This window comes from Haematobia irritans, chromosome 1, assembly GCF_050003625.1.
Source record: "Haematobia irritans isolate KBUSLIRL chromosome 1, ASM5000362v1, whole genome shotgun sequence".
NCBI classification, from domain to species: domain Eukaryota; kingdom Metazoa; phylum Arthropoda; class Insecta; order Diptera; family Muscidae; genus Haematobia; species Haematobia irritans.
The window spans coordinates 49489808-49512886 of NC_134397.1; the positions used below are offsets into that span (position 1 = coordinate 49489808).

Sequence of the window (23079 nt, forward strand, 5' to 3'; positions counted from 1 at the left end):
ATGGCGATATCGACTCAGAGACCTAAGGCCCATGGGTCTATCTCGTCTCCTTCTGGGTGTTGCAAACATATGCACTAACCCTGTTTCTCAGTGTGGCGCAGGGTATAATTATCACCACCCGTGGAATCACAATGGACAAAATCGTTAAGTATATTTGTAACAATGAGCAACCACTATACTTATTCTATCCATCGTAGCGTATAGGGTAGAAGGATGTCAGCAAGTTTCCATCCAACTATTGAAAGTGAATGGATTCTGACATTGAGATTACTTGGGCATTTGAATCGACAAATACTTCGCACCATCTACTCTCCATAATGTTTTCAATTATTTTTTGCATAGTGGGCTAATAAATCATCATATATAAATGCGAACGACTGTTTTATTATATAGACATTTTGATGTCGATTGTAATCTTTAAATCTAGATTAATAGCTAGCATAGTATGTTTAGGGTTGCCCGATATTACAAAGTTGTTGCTAGGTGTTCAACGCTGATTGCTGTTTTGAACTATTGAACTTTAAATAAATTATTGACAAAACAACTTTCTCACCTCTATCGTATGGGCTTAGATTATATTCAAAATATAAAACATTATCCGTAGAGTAAGCTTTTCCAATTCCCACAACGAATTAAATAATTTCACATAATTTTTTGTAAATAGTTTTTTTTTGTTTTATTATTTTTTGGTAATAATATAATTTGTTTCTTTTGACATCGTTTCCCAAATCTTTAGTTCTAAATAAAAAACAAAAACAAATGTAAAAAAAACGGAAACCGAAAATATTTTTCAAGCTATACCAAAATAAATGTATTGTACATCTCCAGAACAAATGTGAGAAGTTTAATATAAATTTCTCTAAATACATTTGATCTTTTTGTGTGTTTTGGTAAAATGCATAATTTCAGCAGTTAACAACTTTTTAACAGATAACAAAGCACCAGCTTTCTGATTTACATTCTTGCCACATTGTATATATAATCAAGATTCTTAAACAACAAATACAAATCTTAAGAATATAAATTATTTACAGAAAACAAAAGAAAATGGAAAAAAGAGTTTATCTTTGTTTTTCATTTTAGTAGAAATGCCCATGAGATTACAATTTAAACTGTGGTAAAAATCTTAAATTGTGTCTCTTTGTGGGATTTTGGCAGTTAAAAAAGCATGGAATTTTGTACTCTTTTTTTTGTTTCTAATCAACAATACAGATATCATGAAAGCTTTGCTTATATCTGCGTATATGTTGGTGGTCTATAGTTGTTTCTAAACATAAAAACTTAACTTAGCGGTTGTATTAATCATTAGGAAGTTTGGTTAATTTTAGTTATAGAGATAATAAGATAACCCCCCGCGGACATATGTGTTTATCATTCTAATTTGATTTTCCCCCTGTTATGGATTTATGATCCAAACGTTCTTGTTCCGATAACCAAGCCATCTGGAAATTGAAAAAAAATTGATTAGTTACCAATCTATTTTAGACTCCACTTCAACTTACCTTCTGTTTATGTTGTATGGCAGCCGCTTCTGCTCTGTCCAAAACCATTTTTTCTGTGAGAACACCATCTTCAGAGGCATATACAGCAGCCTGCCATGAAACTCCCAATTTGGAAATTTCACGACCTGACATACCTTCACATATTTTAGCCATTCTCGTACAAGCAGCACCGTAGTCAAATTGCTCCAATTTGAAACGTCTGTTTAAAACAAAACAGGGTGAAAAATAAATCACTATCCTATAAATTACAAACAAAAATATCTTACTTGGCTCCTTCGGCAGCTGGTTGCAAAACATATTTGTCAAAGTATAAGCGTAGTAGACGTTCACGTTCCTCTAGACCTGGTAAAGTAAATTCGACCATTTCATCCAAACGATCATTAATGGCATAATCGAATTGTTCGGGTGTATTTGAAGCCAAAACCAACATGAATTTCGAATTTTGTTCGGATGTGCGATATAAGAAGGCATTCAAAGCAGCTCTCAAATCTTCCGATATATGCTCAGACGAACGTTTACGCAAGAAGGCATCAGCTTCGTCTACAAACAATAGGAGACCACGACGACTTGCCTGTGACCAATCGAAAACTTTATGTATTGCTGTTACAGCTTCTTTGCCCATAGGTGCTACATCACCACCAGTCATGATGGCATAGTCCATGCCCGAATGTTCAGCTAGCTTCTTGGCAAACATAGTTTTACCAGTACCTGGTGGACCGTGCATCAATACATTTCTATACATGCCCTTGTTAATGCGAGTATTTTTTGTTGCAATGGCTACATCACGTAAGCGTTCTTCTAATTTTGGATTAAGAACAACGCCTTGCAAGGCATCTGCAGGTTTCGATTTAAGTTTCTTAATGTATTTCACTGGGTGTTTGACTGCATCCAACATGGCAAAACGTGATGTTTCTCCCACTAGAGTTGGTTTGCCAATGCGCGATTCCACATAACGTGCTGTCACACCAGTAGCTCCCTTGGCGGCATAAACGCCTAAAGCCAGCAGAGACAAGCCACCAGCCGCTGTTAGCACTTTATCCCAATCCGTGAGCATTGCTTCAACACCTGAACCAATAACTGTGCCAGCAGTCCTATAATAAGGTAATGATTATTGTAAAGGGTAAAGTACTTCGTTAGCATATTGCAACACTTACTTGATTCCTTCCAAAATTGTGGTTCGTTGTTCCTGAGCTTTTAAGCGAATTTGCTCCAAATTGATGTCACGATTTTCGCGATCAACTTTAGCCTTGACTCTCATCTCGTGTTCCAACATTTTCAGACGGTTCTTTTCTTTCATCTCAATTTCATGTTCTATCGTTTGGCGACGCATGGCTTCCTGGCGTGCAACACTTTCTTCTTGTCTGCAAACAAGACAAACATTGTTATATTAAACTCCATATTGGAATCGAACAAAAGACTACATACTTTCTTAGATTTTCTTCCTGAACACGTTGTTGTTGCGCAAGTTGATCTTCATATCGCTTACGGGCAAGTTGATCTTGATATTGGGCACGTTGTTGTTGTTGTTTGGTTTCTTCCTAAAAAATCAAAAACCAAAGAAAAAATCAAATACTGCCTAACGAGGCCCAAACTTCCACTTACAATCAATGTTTTACGTCTCTCTTCATGGTCAATACGTTTCTGTTCGACTTTAGCTTGCTCAATATGTGCTTCATATTCCTTAACCTTTTGCTGATACTCTTGCTGCCTTGTTAACTCTTGCATTTTGGACAGATCCAAAGCTTCCCGGGCATGTTCTATAAAGAAAACATATTTTTTACTTGACACCGCCTCATTGTCATTATTTTATCTCATCCCCCTCTAATAACGCATGTACACACAACGGCAAGTTATGCAATGGTATTTGAATTCTAAACCCCACCAAGTTTTTGATTACAATTTGCCGATGTTGTATGATGAAATTCACTTACTTGACCTTTCCAAGGTTCGTGCAGCTTCTGCTGCTCTTTCCAAAGCAGACGAATCGAAACGATAGGCTTCCATAGCTTTGCGTTCCGCCTTAGACAACTGGGTGTCACCAGAGCGTTCGCCGGCAGTAGCTCCATCTGGATTTCCACCTTCGCCGGAGGGCATTTCTTGAGGCTGCTGAGGCCTATTTCTTCCCAATAACCATGACATTATGATTTAAATATGTTTCACTAATAGTTTTAATAGATGATTTCCTGAATGTCCTCCAACTTTCATTCGCAGAAAAACGTGATGATTATAAGACGAGCTGCCACTGACTACTATTCGGTGAAATTAATTCACAATGATATGGTAGTTCTGCAAGTTCATCCAAATGTCATTTTGGGTGTTCATTTCATATGAAGCAGTGTTGCCACTACTATGTGAAAACATATAAGTTACAATACATTAACATCGTTAGACGATAAGCGTTTCATTTTTCCGCCGACTGCTGATGTAATACGATATTTGTTAGTGTCCCGTTCATTTTCAGCAAAATTATAAAGAAAATACTTGCAAATGAGTAAAAGCAGTAGTTACTTTCCTTTGTCACGTTATAGGCCAGTATTAAGTTGGCATTAATGCGGTAAATTGCCCATTTTTTCACGTTTATTTTTCTTTGATAATTCATTTCTCCGAAAATAAACATTTTCAATTTTTTCATTGGATCATTCCCCATCAAGTTATAATAAAATTTGACATTAGAAAATATAATTTTATTCTGTATTTGTAGTTTTTGTTTTGATTTTAGCGGCTAAACTCGAAATTAGTACCCACCTTATCGGAGTATGCACAATTAAGAGATTCTGTAGAAATTTTAAGAATTTAAAGTGGGCATTAACTTAGAGTTTATCCGCTAAAATTGAAAATAAATCGGTGAATAAAATTATGTTTAAATTGTTTGGTAAATTCTATTATAAGTTAAAATGATCCAAAGTAAACGAACGAGTTTCAGTAAAAATTTTTGCATTTTTGCAAATTTGAAAGCAAGAGCTCGCTTTCACAATAAAATATATGACCAATCAGTTGTAATTAGTTGTAACAAATTTATGTCTAGAATCCCTATTTATTGCACCAAAATAATACACACCCAGTGAAGGAATAGGATCTAAGACCAAAAAAAAAAAAAAATTCTTTTTGATGGTGAACATTTCGCAACCCTGTTATTTTCTCGGACATTATGTATCTGATTTCGACAGCTGGCAAAAAAAAAAACAAAATTTTTGCAGCCAAAAGGTTCCTTTTTCCCCATTCAAAAATTACATTTTGTTGTAGGAGACGGTCATAGAATTTTCATATTTTTAGTTGTTTTGAATTGAAATTTTTAAAATTAAGTGTTTTTCGACCATAATTTAGCAATAACAAAAATAACATTTGAAAAATAATTCAAATTACATTCGGCTGTGGATACTGAATCCAAGTTATGATTATTAACTGTTAGTTACTAATCTGATTTGAAGAAGGTCGTGTTGACTAATTTTGTGAATTTTTTTTAAATAGATACATTTTGTTGCTACAACTATTTATGCTTCATCACAAACGAAAATCCATTCCAATTACCACCAAATGGTAGAAATAGCGAAAAAATGCTTGTTAAAAATTAATGTAAATTGACCCAACTATCATTGACTTGTAAATGTGGAATTTTCACTAGAACAATCAATTTCCAACCAATCTATTCTCTGTGTGTACTCATTTATCCAGGATATATTAAAAAAATGTGCAACACAGGCAGCAGCTGTTTAAAAATATTCGCAGAAAACATCTAAAATCTTATATTTTTATGTTTATATGTAAAATTTAAAGGTTACGTTAACTTTTTATACCCTCCATCATAGGATATATTAACTTAGTCATTCCGTTTGTAACACATCGAAATATTGGTCTAAAGTATATATATTCTGGGTTGTGGTGAAATTCTGAGTCGATCTAAGCATGTCCGTCCGTCGGTGGAAATCACGCTAACTTCCGAACGAAACAAGCTATCGACTTGAAACTTGGCACAAGTAGTTGTTATTATGTAGGACGTTTACGCATAGCCCCCATATAAACCGATTCCCAGATTTGACTTCCAGATCCTCTTGGAGGAGCAAATTTGATCCGATCCGGTTGATATTTGGTACGTAATGTTAGTATATGGTCTCTAACAACCATGCAAAAATTGGATCATATCGGTTCATAATTATATATAGCCCCCATATAAACCAATCCCCAGATTTGACCTCCGGAGCCTATTGGAGGAACGAAATTCATCCGATCCGGTTGAAATTTGGTACGTGGTGTTAGTATATGGTGTCTAACAACCATGGAAAAATTGGTCCATATCTGTCCATAGTTATATATAGCCCCCACACCAACTGATCCTCAAATTTGATCTCCGGAGCCTCTTGGAGAGCAACTTTCATCCGATTCGGTTGAAATGTGGTACATTCTGCTAGTATATGGCCGTTAACAACCATGACAAACTTGGTCCAAATCGGTCTATAGTTATATATATAGCCCCCATATAAACCGATCCCCAAATACACAAAAATTGAACTATAGGGCTGTTTTCTTTTAACACTGGATGCAGCATTTGTATGGGCTATCCAGAACATCGTTGCACTGGTGTTCTATCCAGAACATCTCATCAGTGCAACAAAGATAATTGAGTATAACAAGATTAAGCATTGTGCTCTTATAAAGAGAAAACAAATGTCAAGGTGTAGAGGGCTATGAGAAAAAAATTGTTTTATTTGTAAATTTTTTCCAAAACAGCTCTGCCCAGGAATAAATTCAAAACGGCAATATTCACATAAAACCATAATGAATATTCGCTTTAAAATACACATACGTTTTATTTTAATTTCGTTTTGGTATTGCTTTTTGGGTTTTTATTCAGAAATTTATGAAAAACACAAATGTTACGATATTTTCCGACGCAAACGGCAGTACATTTGAGAGACACGTCGACGCAAACTTTATGATATTTTGTTGGCAGAGTCCTCTGGTGCTTCAGTTTTGCTATGACAAGACTGCATCTTCTTCTCAATTATCTTTGAGTGCAAGTCGAGTCGGTGTTACCAGATTGCATTTTGATAAAGTGACGCCTTTTAGATTCACAATAGCAGTTTATTGTGACTAATTTATCGAATATCATGAAATTCAAAGTGATACAGTGTCATGAATATTCGCAGCAGTGCATATTTATAACTATTTGAACATTTCATACATTAAAAATTTAAGATTTCACTTGTTTTCTGTGATTATTTTTAAACAGCTGATGACAGTGTTGCATATTTTTTGGAGATGTTCTGGATAAACGAGTACTCTGTTTTCTTTTAGTCCGTGACTGCTTAAGGTATCCAGTGCAAAAAGAAAACAGCCCTTATATCGGTCTATTAGTGTATAAAGCGACTCCATATTTCAATTCTGGCTCTCTAATTACCGTGCAAAAGTTCATATCGGATTGTAATTATTTCTAGACTTCCCTATATATATCTGTCAATAATTGAGTTATATACGTATTTAATCTGCTTTTTATGGTCTAATATATACCACGTATGGACTTAAGATACCTTGCTATGGGAGATATTACCACAACCCAAGTAATTCGATTTTTGATGACAGTCTTTATTAGAAGTTTCTACGCAATCCATGGTGGAGGGTACATAAGATTCGGCCTGGCCGAATATACCGGTCAAGAATATATATACCGGTCAAGAATTGAGTTATATACGTATTTAATCTGCTTTTTATGGTCTAATATATGCCACGTATGGACTTAAGATACCTTGTAATCGGAGATATTACCACAACCCATAAGGTACATAAGATTCGGCCTGGCCGAACTTACGGCCGTATATACTTGTTTGAATATGGGGTTTAATGTAACATATAAAGTGCTCAAATAATAATGCTGTGATTATTTATGACAATTTACCACTTTTAATTTCATGTTATTCGATAAACTAATCACAATACATTGCTATTGTGAATCAAGGAAACGTCTCTTTGTCAAAATGTAATCTGGCAATACTGACACGATTCTGGATTTAAAGTTTACGTTAACTTTAGGGTTGTTTTCTTTTAGCAATGGATACCCTAATACTACGTTCGCATTAGACACGAAATCCTCCTAGATTTGCAATAGGCAAATATCTGCTGGCTCGTAGAGGATTTCAACATCCCCTATACTGGTTTGTACATACAACTGTTGTTTTAGTGGTACAAAAGTGGGCTTTTTGCAACCCTGCCGCAATTTTCCTTGTGGATGAATGTGTGTGTGCGTGTGCACATATGGGTTTGTGCTTGTATTGATATATTCAAATATTTTATGCTGACTAAAAACGAACGGAACTCAAATCTTACTCTTAGGTCAACGGTCAATTTTATGTTAATATCATAATATTCACCGTGAACTAAAAAGTGTCCCAATATTCACCGTGAACTGAAAAGTGTCCCAATGTTTACTTTTTCTACTTGTAAATAACAAACAGCTGTTAAATCCTCAAATCTACGAAATCTCGTTATTTTGCCAGTCCGAACACTTGCGATTTGTAAAGAGATTTTGGTTCTAAATAACGCGATTTCGTGTCTAGTGCGATCGTAGTAGAAGCCCTGAAGGACTAAAAGAAAACAGAGTACTCGTTTATCCAGGACATCTCAAAAAATATACAAAACTGTCATCAGCTGTTTAAAAACAATTACAGAAAAGAAGTGAAATTTTGCATTTTTAATGTATGAACTGCTCAAATAGTAATAAATATTTACTGCTGCGATTATTTATGACATTTTACCACTTTGAATTTCATGTTTTTCAATAAATTAGTCACAATAAATTGCTATTGTGAATCGAAGCAGCGTCACTTTATCAAAATAGTATCTGGCAACACCGACGAGACTTGCACTGATGAGATGTTCTGCATAGAACATCAGTGCAACGATGTTCTGGATAGCCCATACAAATTTTGCATCCAGTGCTAAAAGAAAACAGCCCTTTTTTTGAATATGGGGGTATACGTATAAAGTGCTCAAATAATAACGATGTGATTATTTATGACACTTTACCACTTTTAATTTCATGTTATACGACAAATAATTCACAATACATTGCTATTGTGAATAGAGGAAACGTCTCTTTATCAAAATACAATCTGGCAATTCTGACGCGATTCTTGATAGCTCGTACAAAAGTTGCATCGAGTGCTAAAAGAAAACAGGCCTTTTGTTTAAATGAAAATAATCTTATTCCTGTTAAATCTTCATGAAATCTTGATAAGGTAAATTATGTAAAATTTTTTAGTTTAAATTGAACTATTTTAATAAAGTAACTGCGAAAAATAATGTTCAAAACCGAACATAGTATTGGTCTTTATCCAAAAGCACCCCATGTTCCGATAATCGTTTTATATTTTTTTATAACTAGCGAACTCTTGCGTAGGATGACTAAATATATTTGGCATTTAATTTCCCTTTGGAAGAATATATTAGTGCAAGGTTTTAGATTTAAAGTTTATGATTTGGTACAATGTCAAAATCAAAATCTTGCGAATACCGAAACATTTGGAGGGCTGGGATCTCCAAAAATCATTTTTTTTACTCTTTAAACATTTGATTTTTCAATCATTTTTTAATATAACACTTCGAAAAGGAGAATTTTCCAAAAGAACTTGCAAAGAAAACTTTCCAATCTTTTTTAATCCCTAGTTTCATTGTGAAACATTTCAAAAACAAAATTAACGGTGAATTCAATAAAACTAAATAATGAATACACTGTAAAGTAGACCATCATCATTATATTTATCATCAATTGAAATTTAATTTGATTAAATGTTTTTTTTTCTTCTTTTTGCAAATGGATTAATATTTCCATGTGTTTTCGTCTGTCTGCACATATGTGTATCATCATTATTCGGAGTTGTAGGTTTCAATATTTTAAATCATTTTTTTTTTCATTTATTTTCTGTAGCAGAGTTATGTATATATAGTCCATATTAAATACATAGGTTGTTTTTAAATATCATACGATTTTTTTAATTTATTTTATTTTATAAATAATAATAAAAAATTGCTTCAAATTTACAATAGCTTTTGTTTTTTTTATTTTTTTTATTTTGTTGTATTTTTTTTTGTTTTGTATCAGAGAATTTTTTTTAATGTAAACTAACGATTTTGTTTATTTTTTGTTGTTATTTTCTTTTGATGTGTTTTGTTGTAATTTTAAATAGAAAGAAGGAGCATTTCTTGATGTTGCTTAGATTATAACTGTGTGTGTGTTTTTTTTTATTTTAGCATAAAATAAAATTTGTATGTTGTATTTTTAATTATAACATAATAGGATACAATGTAATAGCAAAAAGTATACTAAATTAAAAAAATATAATCATATTAAACAATTCGGAAAATAGGTGACATGAATAAGTATGAGAGGATAAAGTGTTGCTACACGGAGTTTGATGTATCGGTTATTTATGCCGTTCAAATATCAAATTTCAATTTAGTTCTTGTAAATAACGAAAAATAATTCACATGGTTAAGAAAATGGTGAATTAACAAAAAAATGATAATAAGCCTGTAACTTTGGTATGGACTAACAGAACATAGTTTTTGGTGTTCTAACAGAACAACAAATCCTTAGAAATTTTACCGGTATTGCCAGTCTAAATGTTTCTACAGTCACAATAGCAGATTATTGTGAATAATTTATACAATAAAAGTCAGGAAACTTTCATATGAATTAAAAGTTTAAAGCAAATTAGTTTATATACAAGTTATACTAAAGGTAGTATGGAAGAATCATACAATTATGTACTTAATTTTCTCTGGTTCAAGTAATCTGGAAGTATTGACTTTAAAAAAGATCGTAAGGAGAGGACTTCTTCTCAATACAGATATAAAAAAAATTATTGACAAATTAAATATCGTCATATTAGAAGCTAAATTCTAATATGACGATATGTCTTTTACTTACCTTTAAGTAATATTTTTACTTCCCATATTGGGGATGGATTTCCAATAATTTGTCGAATACTGGTAGAAAAACAAGCAAACAATACAGCATGAGAAGTTCTTGGTCTTACACATAGTCCTCAAAGGATGGGTTAACGTATTTCAATTTCCATTTATTTCGTAATACAAAGCCAATGAGGCCAAATAATAAATGTATTACATGACTAAAGCCTGAATCCTCTTATTCAAAGAATATTTCTTAACAGTAAGCATTCCTTTCCTTTTTATCACAATGGACTGAATAGTCTAAGTGAGCCTGAAACTTAATCGGGCTGCCACTTTAACCTAACCTAAGCATTCCTTTGAGAGCTGAGAACAGAAAATAGTCGCTAGGAGTCAGATTTGGAGAATACCTTAGATACGGAAGCAATTCCAAGCTAAATTCATGGAATTGCTTTTTCCTTTCAACCTGATTGTGTATATATAGGACATCGAACTAAATTTGCATTAGGTCTGCCAATGGGAGCCACCGTGGTGCAATGGTTAGCATACCCGCCTAGCTTACACAGGATCGTGGGTTCAAACCCTGTTTTGACCAAACACCAAAACGATTTTCAAGGGTGGATTGTTCCCTATCAGTAATGCTGGTGGCATTTATGAGTGTTTTAAAACTTCTCTAAGTGGTTTGACTACAATGTAGAACGCCGTTGGTGGTCCCTTGCAGAGAATGAAGCCGCTGAGTCGCGCCGCCGATTTCAGTCGCCTCTGATCATTTATTGCAAGTCGACGCCGCCGCCGCCGAATATGTCGACTCATCTCAACTCAAATTTAGCCGCCAATTAAAATCAAAAATATCGATCAGAAAAATGTATTTAAAATTGTCATATTTTTTCCAAAAATATGAACCTTCCACCCACAAACAATCATTTTTAAGCTGCTTTAATAATTTTACAAACAATTAGCTCAGAAAATGTTAATGAAATGTAAATTTGATTGTAAGATTGGTTGTACAACTAATCTCATTACTATTCGAGCGACTTCAAATTGATTTTATAATGGATAATTGTCCGCCGCCGAATGGACAAATTGTTATCGGCTTAACCGTCAAGCCGCCGCCGCAGACAAAAATGGGTCGGCTTCATTCTCTGGTCCCTTGTCACAACATAGAATCGTACCGCACTCAGTGAGAAGTTCACCACTGTAGTATCACAATGGACTAAATAGTCTAAGTGAGACTGAAATATTGGGCTGCCACTATACCTAACCTAGCCTAGATCTGTCAACCATCTTACTGACCTAATAAGCAGGCTAGAAATACTCACCTCATACATCTCAAAGAAAAAGATTTTTAATTTCAAAAATCTAGTGTCGACCACGATTTTATCGGCTACGAACGACTAGAATGAAGTCACAAATTCATTAAAAAATATCAATACGAATGGAAAGAATCGAAAAAAAAAAAAAAATTAAATTAAATCTTACGATTAGTTGCACAACAATTATTTTAACATTTTAAAAGCCAATTCGTATTAGTTCTAAAATTTAGATAACTACCCTATATCGACAAATTCTATCGGCTCAGCTCTTGAGTTACTGCGCCGACAAGGTCGAAAACATAGTAACACTAGCCGGCGACAAAAACGGTCCCTAAGCCCGGGACTAGGCTCAATTTCCCGAAAGTTAAGTTGGGCCCTCTTTGTGGAAGCATGAGTTGTAACGACGACACCAAGCAAATATGGCCCATTTAAACTTAAACCGCACACTAGATATGCTAGCGTTCTCAAGATGTCAGATATTACTCTTAATATCTGCTGCCTGATAGGCGAGTTTGCAAAACCTATTGGCGTGAAGTATGAGCTGTCATGATATGGAGGAAAATGAATCAATTAAACACCTCTTGTGTGAGTGTCCTGCATTTTGTGTAAGGCGTAAGCGAGTTTAGATTTCTAGCAAACCTGGAAATAGTTAACATAAGCAGTCGGCTAATGTTTTTGGAACAACAGAAGAAAATAATTGGGTTGGTTCAACGGTAAAAAACTAGAAGTGCCACAATGGACTGAATACTCTATGTGAGCCTGAATCAAATAGGGCTGCCACTTGAATCTAACCTGTGTCATATGGCCCATGATTGCAGATGGGACATTTATCAGGTACGCTGCTATCAATTACTGATAGGTAGATATTGAGGCTGTTGCATTTGCCTGATCTTAGTTGGACCAAAACTACCCTGATTTGCCTCTTTCTACGGTCTCTTTCCTCTACTGTTTTGGCAACATGTAATTGTGTCTTCGCACAGGGATGATGTTGGTCCCCATATAAAGGTGATCCAGGTGTATTCTGCAGAGACATTCTGTCACAGTTCTAAGAGCAGCGTTCTCACAGTTCTGTGAGCGTGTCATTTGTTTGAGTTGTCCACATTGGCTCTGCATAGTTTACAACTGACCGGGCAATTGCCTTATATGTAGCCAAGAAAAATTTCTTTTTCTGCACCCCAAGTGCTGTCTTGAGGACTTTGTTTCTGCCGCGGAGCTTATCACAAATTTCCGTGTCATGGGCAGACGATTTGAAAAGGCTATGGAATGTAGCCCCGAAAATCTTGGGATAGTTTGTAGTCGGAATTATCTCGCCGTCTAACTGTAACATTCAACTGCCTGCGTATTTCTAGTGTGGCTGAGGATTTGGTGGCGGATATCCTCACATTTCTAGTAGTGAACAAAGATCAGCAAGGTAGGTGTTTAATCGATCGCATATGTTATCAACAATGGGCCCGGATCCCAGATTGTACAGTCGTCCGCATATTATACAATCTCAACGCCGTCTCATGACGGCGGAATATAGCACAAGTAGCGGCTGCACGGTGCCGGAGATATTGCTCCACCTTGGGAAACTCCCCGTTTCACTTTTATTCCTCAATTACACATACGATTGGCGTCCGCATAGGTAATTTAGAAACCAATGGTTGGTTCCTGTCGATAGGGACGAGTTCTCAATGTCATCGAGTAGTCTGGCATGGTTAACCGTATCGAATGTCATCGATAGGTCAAGCGCCATGAGGACCGGTCTGTGCCTTGGCTTGGCTGTCCATCAGTCTATTTATTGTTTTTATACTGTAATTAAACAATTACAGGATAATCTCTGGTAATACACCCCAATCTGGTACATGACAATCGGTATTCGTATTTCTCGAAACGAATTTCGGAACTCGAATCCAAGACCATCGATATCTTTTTTGCCCGTAATAAAAAATGTGAATAACGTAAGACCAATAATATGAAACACAGAGCTTCAAAGTAAATATTTATTACAGTGAAACCTCCGAGAAGTGGATACCCACGATCGGCTACATTTCCTCCATGTTTGAGAGGTTGTTTGTAAATGGATAAATGAATACGAGCCTGTCACGGTGTGTTGGCCAGTACTGAGAAAAAATCAAGCTTATGATATTTATAGCTAACAAGGTACGAAGTTTCTAGCGATAAATTAAAATTATGAGAAAGTTATTTGTATATGACATAGCCAATTTTCTGTAGAAAAAAAAAAAAAACTGTCAAAGTAGAAGTAATTTTTGTTTCCTAGAAATCTGTACCAAAGCTTCCTCCTCTATGACCTTATAGAAGGAAAAATTAAAAAAAAAAAACTTTGTAGATTCAACAAATGTTTTGGATTGACAACTACATTCCTTGCTAACACAAATACTTTCCAAGAAGTGCTAATCATATAACCAACATTGTATATTGCATGAGTTGTTTTATTTATTTAAAATGTTTTTTGTTTTTTTTTGTTACTTTGTTTAAAGTACTGTACAAAAAGAAATGAAATTTGATCTCAGAATCTTAAATTGATTTAAAGAAATGATTTGAAATACCTATGAATGTATACATAATAAAAGATCGATAAGATTTGCTTCTTTAAAGTTTTAGAAAATTAAAAAAAAAAACATGATTCAATATTTCATTTAAGGCCTTTAATTACGAATCTTGGCTAAATGTCTTGTCTGTAAAACACAAAAAAAAAATCTAAGTAACAGACCAATAATATCTATGTAGTAGGTGTAAAGACCAACAAATAGTTTTGAAAGTTTAAATTTAAATAAAATTGAAATAAAAACAAATTTAATAACAACAACAAAAAATTACAAAAAAACTGAAAATTTAAAAAATGCGATTGTCATTCAGATTCGTAATATAGGATGATGTTGGAAGGCCGGGCATTGCCTTTAAATGTATCTAAAACAAAAACAAATGCAGCCTTTGTCTACTAAAAGAATTTGTGGCAGAGAGAAAAAGAGAGAGTGTGAGAGGGAAAAATAAAACAGCACCAAAGTATTTTTTTTTTTGAAACACGTTAATCTGAATGAATATCTTTAAATATTTTCACAGAAAATAAATTATGCAAGAATTCAAACATAGGCGAGAAACTGGAAGAGAAATACTAAATAGTAGTCATTATCATCATGAATGTGAATGAATGAAAATAGTTTTGATTACTTTTGTTTTTGTTATTTTTTTTTTTCAATAGTTTTCTTTTATATTTTTTCCTTGTTTTCTTTTTGTTTGTTTTTGTATACAACTTAAACTCTGTGGCGCCCGATCAAAGGCTGATGTTAAATTATAGGTTGTGATTTGTTTTTTTTTTTTTAATCCACTTTCTGTTTTGATCATTTATCATATCATTATTTTATATCATCATGTTATCAATCTTTTAATCTTTTCTTTAATTTAATTTATAATAGAATTATAATAATTTATAATAATAACGCAAAAAATAATAAATTGGTAAATAATAAAAAAAAAATAATAATAAAATAAAAATTATTTTGCTTTTAATGTGTTTCCTCTCTTTTGTTTTTCTGTTTTTTTCATCTTTGTTTTTATAATAAATCATAATAATAATGCTAAATTAATATTGTATATAATATAATCTTTTTTTTATTTTTTTTATGGATTTTTTAAGATGTTTTTTGTTTTGTTTGTTTAACTTTAAATGTTTTTAAATTACAACGGAAGTGTCGGTGTATTAGTAGTTGGTGTAGGCGTCAACATTGACGCGGATGGAGGATAACGCAACGTATGTTGTGACGTTGCCTGTTGTATATAATCCTGACTTGGATTATTTAGAACGCTATCCCTTGAATTTGAATGTGAAGTGGCGCGTAGCAATGTAACTGCTTCGCGTTCTGGACTACATTGGACACCATCTAGTCATTTTTGACGTGATGATTTCTTCTTCTTTCGTTTAAAGAAACAACAACATCTGTAAATAAAAAATAAAATTTTTAATAACTCTAGGTTAGTGATTGTGTATAATAATGAAAAAACTAGAAAATAAAATAAAATTTTGACAAAATTTTCTATAGAAATGAAATTTTGACAAAATTTTCTATAGAAATGAAATGTTGACACAATTTTCTATAGAAATGAAATAAAATTTTATTAAAATTTTATCTAAATAGAAGATTTTGTCAAATTTTTTTTCTATAGAAAATTTTGTCAAAATTTTATTTCTATAGAAATTTTTGTCAAAATTTTATTTCTGTAGAAAATTTTGTCAAAATTTTATTTCTATAGAAAATTTTGTCAAAATTTTATTTCTATAGAAAATTTTGTCAAAATTTTATTTCTATAGAAAATGTTGTCAAAACTTTATTTCTATAGAAAATTTTTGCAAAATTTTAGTTGTATAGAAAATTTTTGCAAAATTTTATTTGTATACAAAATTTTTGCAAAATTTTATATCTATAGAAAATTTTGTCAAAATTTTATTTCTATAGAAAATTTTTGCAAAATTTTATTTCTATAGAAAATTTTTGCAAAATTTTATTTCTATAGAAAATTTTTGCAAAATTTTAGTTGTATAGCAAATTTTTGCAAAATTTTATTTGTATACAAAATTTTTGCAAAATTTTATTTCTATAGAAAATTTTGTCAAAATTTTATTTCTATAGAGAATTTTGTCAAAATTTTATTTCTATAGAAAATTTTGTCAAAATTTTATTTCTATAGGAAATGTTCACTTCGGTGAAATTCCAGAACAGGTCTGATCATTTTTATTCGCTGAATCATTTATGTTATAATGTTTTATTAAATTAAAATATCAATACTCACTTTGTTTCATCGACCAATTCAACTTCAGGCTGTTGCGTTATGGGAGTATTTGAGTGACCAGCAGTGGGATCGTCCGCATTTAATTCGCCATTTGTCGAACTCACAACCTAGAAACGATAGAAAAAAGAAAAGAATAAAAATTCGATAAATTGTAAAAGATTGCAAATTTAATCATATACATAGAAAATTTTGCTGGAAAACATGTATATAAATTTTGACATTAAATGACAACATTCTTCAAAGTTCTATTGTTTTACAATATATAGTAGTAGATATCAATACAATACACAAAAGATCTGGCAGGTGGTGGTATAAACGCAGTTCTGTTTCTACTGTGTGATCAATAGAAAAGAAATTCCTTAACAATTACTAAATACTTATATATGATACCAAAAAAATGCTGATTTAAGTTTTTGCATATATTTATAATTTTACAATTTGGTATATTCCAATATTTATAGGAAAAATCAGTTAAAATTTGCTACTGCCGTTTTTTTGTTTCTTGCTAACTTTTTGATGAATAAAATAACTATGAGCATGTACTCTTTTTTTTTAAGGGTATAAGGGATAACTTGATATGAGGGATGGTAAATACAGACAAACATGGATAGGGATCTTAGAGTAGGAGAATGCTATGACAATTAGGAGTTTCGTAGGAGTCATGAGGGTATATCCATGTAGTATAGGAGCAGCGGAAGATGTTTTTACCAATAACAATTTTAAATTAAATTAATAATGTAATCAATTAAAACTTGAAATCAAAAATTTATCTGATTATTGACGTCAGTGATTATTATTATTGTCTTTGTGGTCATTGAAGCTATATCAGTTAAAAATTAATTCTATCAATTAATTTTATGATTAAAGGGAAAAATTATATTGTGTGAATAGTTATAAAAAAATAAAAGAAAAAAAATAAATATAAAATCTGTTACTTAAATCAGCATTTCCCGATCAATAATAGCCAATATAAAATACATAGGGGAATATCTACCAATTAACACTTAACACATAAATCACATATACGAATAATTATAATATACAAAATACGAACAAAACATATAACTTTTCTAAATACCTTTTTTTAAATAGATTTTTGTTTAAAACATATTTTTTTTCTTAAAAAAAAAAAACTACAATAAAAAAATTAAAACTAAAAAAATTCTTCATTTTGTTTTTGGTTATTCTTTGGACGAATTTTGAGTATTTTGTGGCACTAAAGGTGGTCGTTGTTTAGAGTTTTTAGTTTGTGCATCACCCCCGGCAGTAGCAGCTTTTACTGATTTTTCTTCCTCACTATGGTTTGCATCAAAAGGACTATCGTCGTCAGAACCTGAATCTTCGGGTTGTTTCTAAATTTGATATTTTTTTCATCAATTAAAACTTATAATTTTTTATAATTTGTTTTGTGGGACACTAATTTTATAATTCTTGCATAAAAATAAATAAACTAAGTGCTTTTGCTTAAATATAAATAAAAAATCTTATATGCCAGAATTTTTCAAAACATGCGTTATTACAGTTTCCATATAATTTCTACATATTAAACATTCCATAAAAATCATGCATTGTTACAAATTATTTAAAAAATCGGAATGGGTTTAAATTTAAAGGAAATGAAGTTATGAATGAAATGAAAAGGTTCATTGGTTTCCATGATGAAAAACAAAAATTACCCAAAAAAAGAGGAAGGTGTTGGGACAATGTTTCATGTTATTACAAGTGTTGATATCCCGAGATCCTCATTCTTCTAATTTATAGTAACTAAAACATCTCACATTTTAACGATTTCGTTGAATAAAAATAAATATCAGTAGGTAAATTTTAAATCATTGATATCAATTCAAAATTTAAATCTTTTTTAAAATTTTAGTTGAATTTTCAATTATTGTATTAAATAAAATTTAAATTTTTGTACTACTTTTAATGAAAATTTATATTAAACTCAATTCAATTATTTTAATTTTTATTTTAATTAAGTTAAGCCAAATTATTTTCATTTTAATCATTTAACAAATCTAAAATCACTTAACATATCTTAAGTTTAAATTTAGTATAGCCTAATTTAATATTAAATTAGTAAATAACATAATAAATATTATTTGTGGTTTCATTTTAAATTGAATTGAATTAAATATAAATATCACTTTTGTTTTAATTTTTATACAAAAATAAATATAAAATACTAATAAAACCTTATTCATTTGAAATTCCTCTTTAATTGAATTGAATGGAATTAAATTTAATTTAATCTAATTTAACTTAATTTAATTTAATTTAATTTAATTTAACTTACATTCATTTAAATTAGATACAAAATTAATTTAATATATTTTTTGCATATATTAATTTAAGCAATTTATATTTTAACTAAATTAAATTTAATGAAATAAGTTTATATTCATATGATTTATTTTTCATATTAACTCAGTTTAATAATTAATCAGTTTAATAATTAATTTAGTGAATTTTATTCAATACCAGTAACTAAAAATCCCAGAAACTACGTTAGGTTAGGTGGCAGCCCGATGTATCAGGCTCACTTAGACTATTCAGTCCATTGTGATACCACATTGGTGAACTTCTCTCTTATCATTGAGTGCTGCCCGATTCCATATTAAGCTCAATGACAAGGGACCTCCTTTTTATAGCCGAGTCCGAACGGCGTTCCACATTGCAGTGAAACCACTTAGAGAAGCTTTGAAACCCTCAGAAATGTCACAAGCATTACTGAGGTGGGATAATCCACCGCTGAAAAACTTTTTGGTGGTCGGTCGAAGCAGGAATCGAACCCACGACCTTGTGTATGCAAGGCGGGCATGCTAACCATTGCACCACGGTGGCTCCCATCCCAGAAACTAACTGTACTGGACAAATATTTTACAGAAATCGAAAAAAAATGTGACCATAGCCAAATTGTCAAGCGTTTAAGCTCATATTGGATATATAACATCAAAATAGGAGTGTTTCCAAAAAACAAAATGCTCCTCGAAAAAAGTTTGACATTCATTTTGGGCAACCGTGGTGCAATGGTTAACATGTCCGCTTTGTATACATAGCGTCGTGGGTTCAACCCCAGTTTCGAGCGAACACCAAAATGTTTCTCCCCTCTCACTAATGCTGGTGAAATTTCTGGGTGTTTCAAAATTTCTCTAAGTGGTTTCACCGCAATGTGGACCCGACTATAAAAAGTAGGTCTCTCGTAATTGAGCTAAACATAGAATCGGACAACACTCAGTGATAAGAGAGAAGTTCACCACTGTGGTATCACAATGGACTGAATAGTCTAAGTGAGCCTGAAATATCGGGCTGCCACTATACCAAATATTTATTTGCCTAGTGTGACCATATTCTAACAAATTTTTAACGCATTATTGGTTTAAACTAATATTAATATTAATTACGATTTAAGTTATTTTGATTTAAGGTGAGTACTATGTTCGGTTTTTTCACCAAAACACTAAATTAAAAGTACAAATATATTTATGAAGACGATTATATTTTGATCCAGTCTTGCCAAATAATGGATGGAAAAGATCCAAGGAATTGATTGCAAATAATTTTATATTTCTAAATTAGTTAATTAAAAAAAGTAACCGTGAAAACAAGCTGGTTTTCAGCTTGAAAACTGAACATAGTACTCAGCTATAGTTGTAACTAAACTTAATTTTATATGTTATATTTTATTTAACTTCAATTAAATTTAAATTGAATTGCATTAAATTTTATAAAGTAAATTAATATAATTTTTATTGAACTAAATTTAATTACATTTACTACAAATTAATTTAATTTTGATAATAAATTAAATATATTCAATGAAATTCAATTAATGTAAGCGTAAAGCAATTTATTTTAATTCCGACAATTTAATTTATTTTTAGCCGTATTCTTTCCCATAAATTTCGTAAACATTTTTAAGTCAATTTGAGTACAATATTGACTATCTAACAAATTTAAATTTATGTATTTTCGTCGAAGCACATAATTCGTTTATTATTAATTACATTTGATTTTGCAGCATTTCTTGAAGTCATATTAAATATAAATTTAATTTCCAAAATCAATTTTGAAATATTTTTACAGAGTAGATATAAAGTTTGGATTTTGAAAATAAATTTAACAATTATATTACAGTACTTCAAGCAGCCATTTAGTTCTGTTCTTCTCCATGTCTCTCTCTCCCTCCCACTTCTTTTTCCATATTACATTGAAACAATTTTATTGAAGTTGAAGGCTGCTCATGTTATGTCAGGTTTTAAAACTTGGTTAACCTTTCGCTTAGTACAATTAAAAAATTATTTTGTTTTCTTGGGAACGAAAGAAGTTTTATCTTGTTGTCAAAGTGTTTCGTTTTTTTCAGTCTAAACCAACTTCACTGGGGACAAATATATTTTCGCTTACAAAGGGCCAACTTTAACAATAAAATAAAACTTCTAAAATTTTCGTTATGCTATAAACTTATTTAGATGGTCCGGTCGTGTCAAAAGCTTTTTGATAGTTCCGAAGATTAAAAATAAACTTAGAATAAACTTTGCTGAGAAAAAAAAGAACCATCTATGCAAAATTTATAGTCTACGGAAGAAACTATTACCGGTGATGTATTACAATTTAATTATCACAGCTGATTCATATGTATATCAAATACATAAAAACATTGTTACCCTATGTTTTAGAATTTTTAGACCAAGTAGTCAATTGCGATCCCACTTTGACTTTCTTCTCTTCTCTTTTTCATTTCCACTTTGGCCATTACCGTCAAAATGATGCACGGACATATAAGCTTGTTAAATTCCTTATTATACTCTAGTCATAGTGAAATCGATTTTTTAAATAAATTTTTAATTTAATTATTAGCCTATAAGATATATGTATTTTATAGAATTTCGAAAGGAACTATTTCACATGATAAATTAAAAAAAAAAAAAATTATATATATATATTAGAGGTTAAATTGAATTGCATGAGTGAAAGTTTTTTCACACTCATGTACATTCATGAAATGAAAAGCAATACTCACACACGCTTACGCACGATTCACAACAATTTACACAGAAAAAAGTTTCACGAAAATTTTAAAATCTTAATTGAGTTCTAAAAAATATTCAATTAAAAATTTAATTGATTCAAAAAATTTTTTAATTGAAATAAAAATCAATCACAAAAATCAATAGTATCAATTAATTTTTAATAGACTTTCAATTAATTTTTTAATTGATACTATTTCTGTGATTGAAGACATTTCAATTAAAAAATGAATTGGATCAATTAATTGCTTGATTGAATCAGAATTTTTTTCTGTATACGTGATTCACAACAAATTCACATCTTCCATCCGGGAATGAGCAAAATCTAAATTAATTTCAGAAATTAATTTCTGATTTTACAGAAATTTTATTTACGCACATTCACGAACCGATTTTATTTCTCAATCACGCTGACGAACGTGTGAATCACGCGTGTCACAACAATTTCGTTTCACGCGCCCACCTCTAATATACAGCTGCGGTCAATATAATAGCACCACACCTTAAGTTATACTTACTACGTTTGCATGGGGACAACTAATGGGCCAATTCAGCTCAAAAGAAGATACTAAATTCGTTATTGTTTCTGGTTTAATATCATGAAAAATTATTTGATTTTTTCATTAATTTTTAATTCACTAGTTGACAAAAACAAAAAAAAAAAAATCGTACAAACTAGGCAGTCAAAATAATAGCACTTCAGTTCATTTTTAACGAAAATAGTGTTTTTTTTTTTAAACTAAATAAAAATTTCTTATTATTAGTTAATTCAATATTTCATTCAATATTTTGTCGCGTGCCCTTTGTTGGCTATTACCGCTGCTCAGCGCCGAATCTACTAAATGTCGACATCTTTCCACTTTGATGGAACTCCAAATTTTCTGAACTGCGTCCCAGAGACCTTCAACGCTTGTTGACTTTGTTTTAGATACACCCTTCTTTAGGTCTGTCAACAGATTTTCGATCGGATTCAAATCGGGAGACTGTGCAGGCCACTCCATTACAGACAGAATTGTCCTTGAACCACTTTTTTGCCATTTTACTGGTGTGTTTTGGATCATTGTCTGGCTGGAACACTCACACCAGTGGCATATGGCAGCATAACTTCATCAAGGATTTTTAAATAAACCGATGCATCCATAACGCTTCATCCAATACATGGGACCGACTCCTTGATACGAAAAACAACCCCATACCATAATGCTTAGACTTCCATGTTTTATTGTTTTCGTTGTAAATTTTGGGTTGTATTCGCTGTTAGGAGGCCTACGAACGAAGGATCGGGAACCCTTTCCACCAAAAAGAATAATTTTCGATTCATCAGTCCATAGTACATTTATCCACTTTTCCTTAGGCCCATTTTGATGTGCTTTGGCAAAAGATATCCTTTTAGCAACATGCTTAGAGGAAAGGAGCGGAAGTTTTCGAGGACTACAGGCATTGAGGTTGTTGTCTCGAAGTCTGTGACGAATAGTTTCCACGCTTGCCGGCACATCCAATGATTTTTTCAGCTCCGTAGCTGTTATAAATGGATTGGCTTTAGTCTTC

The 23079-nt window shown here is 31.8% G+C and overlaps 2 protein-coding genes across 21 annotated transcripts in view; both read right to left on the bottom strand.

Moving 5' to 3' along the window:
* Positions 1-650: 650 nt before the first annotated feature.
* On the bottom strand, positions 651-3760 carry bor (ATPase family AAA domain containing bor). The gene is made up of 7 exons (XM_075290254.1): positions 3434-3760; positions 3105-3259; positions 2928-3040; positions 2657-2863; positions 1769-2593; positions 1503-1701; positions 651-1442 (listed from the first exon to the last, which is right to left on the bottom strand). The coding sequence occupies exons 1-7, from the start codon at positions 3639-3641 to the stop codon at positions 1377-1379; spliced, it is 1773 nt and encodes a 590-aa protein (XP_075146369.1). The 5' UTR covers positions 3642-3760; the 3' UTR covers positions 651-1376.
* An 11539-nt stretch (positions 3761-15299) lies between these two features.
* gish (casein kinase I gish) overlaps positions 15300-23079 on the bottom strand; it is a 148000-nt gene continuing 140220 nt past the window's right edge. For 19 of the 20 annotated variants that reach the window (XM_075290261.1, XM_075290260.1, XM_075290264.1 and 16 more), the window contains 2 exons: positions 16505-16611; positions 15300-15653 (listed from right to left, as the gene is read on the bottom strand). In XM_075290261.1, coding sequence (XP_075146376.1) covers positions 15602-15653; positions 16505-16611 — 159 coding nt within the window. In that variant the 3' untranslated portion in view covers positions 15300-15601. Of the gene's footprint in view, positions 15654-16504; positions 16612-17630; positions 17857-23079 lie in introns of those variants that run through there. The other variant, XM_075290276.1, reaches the window with a different exon arrangement.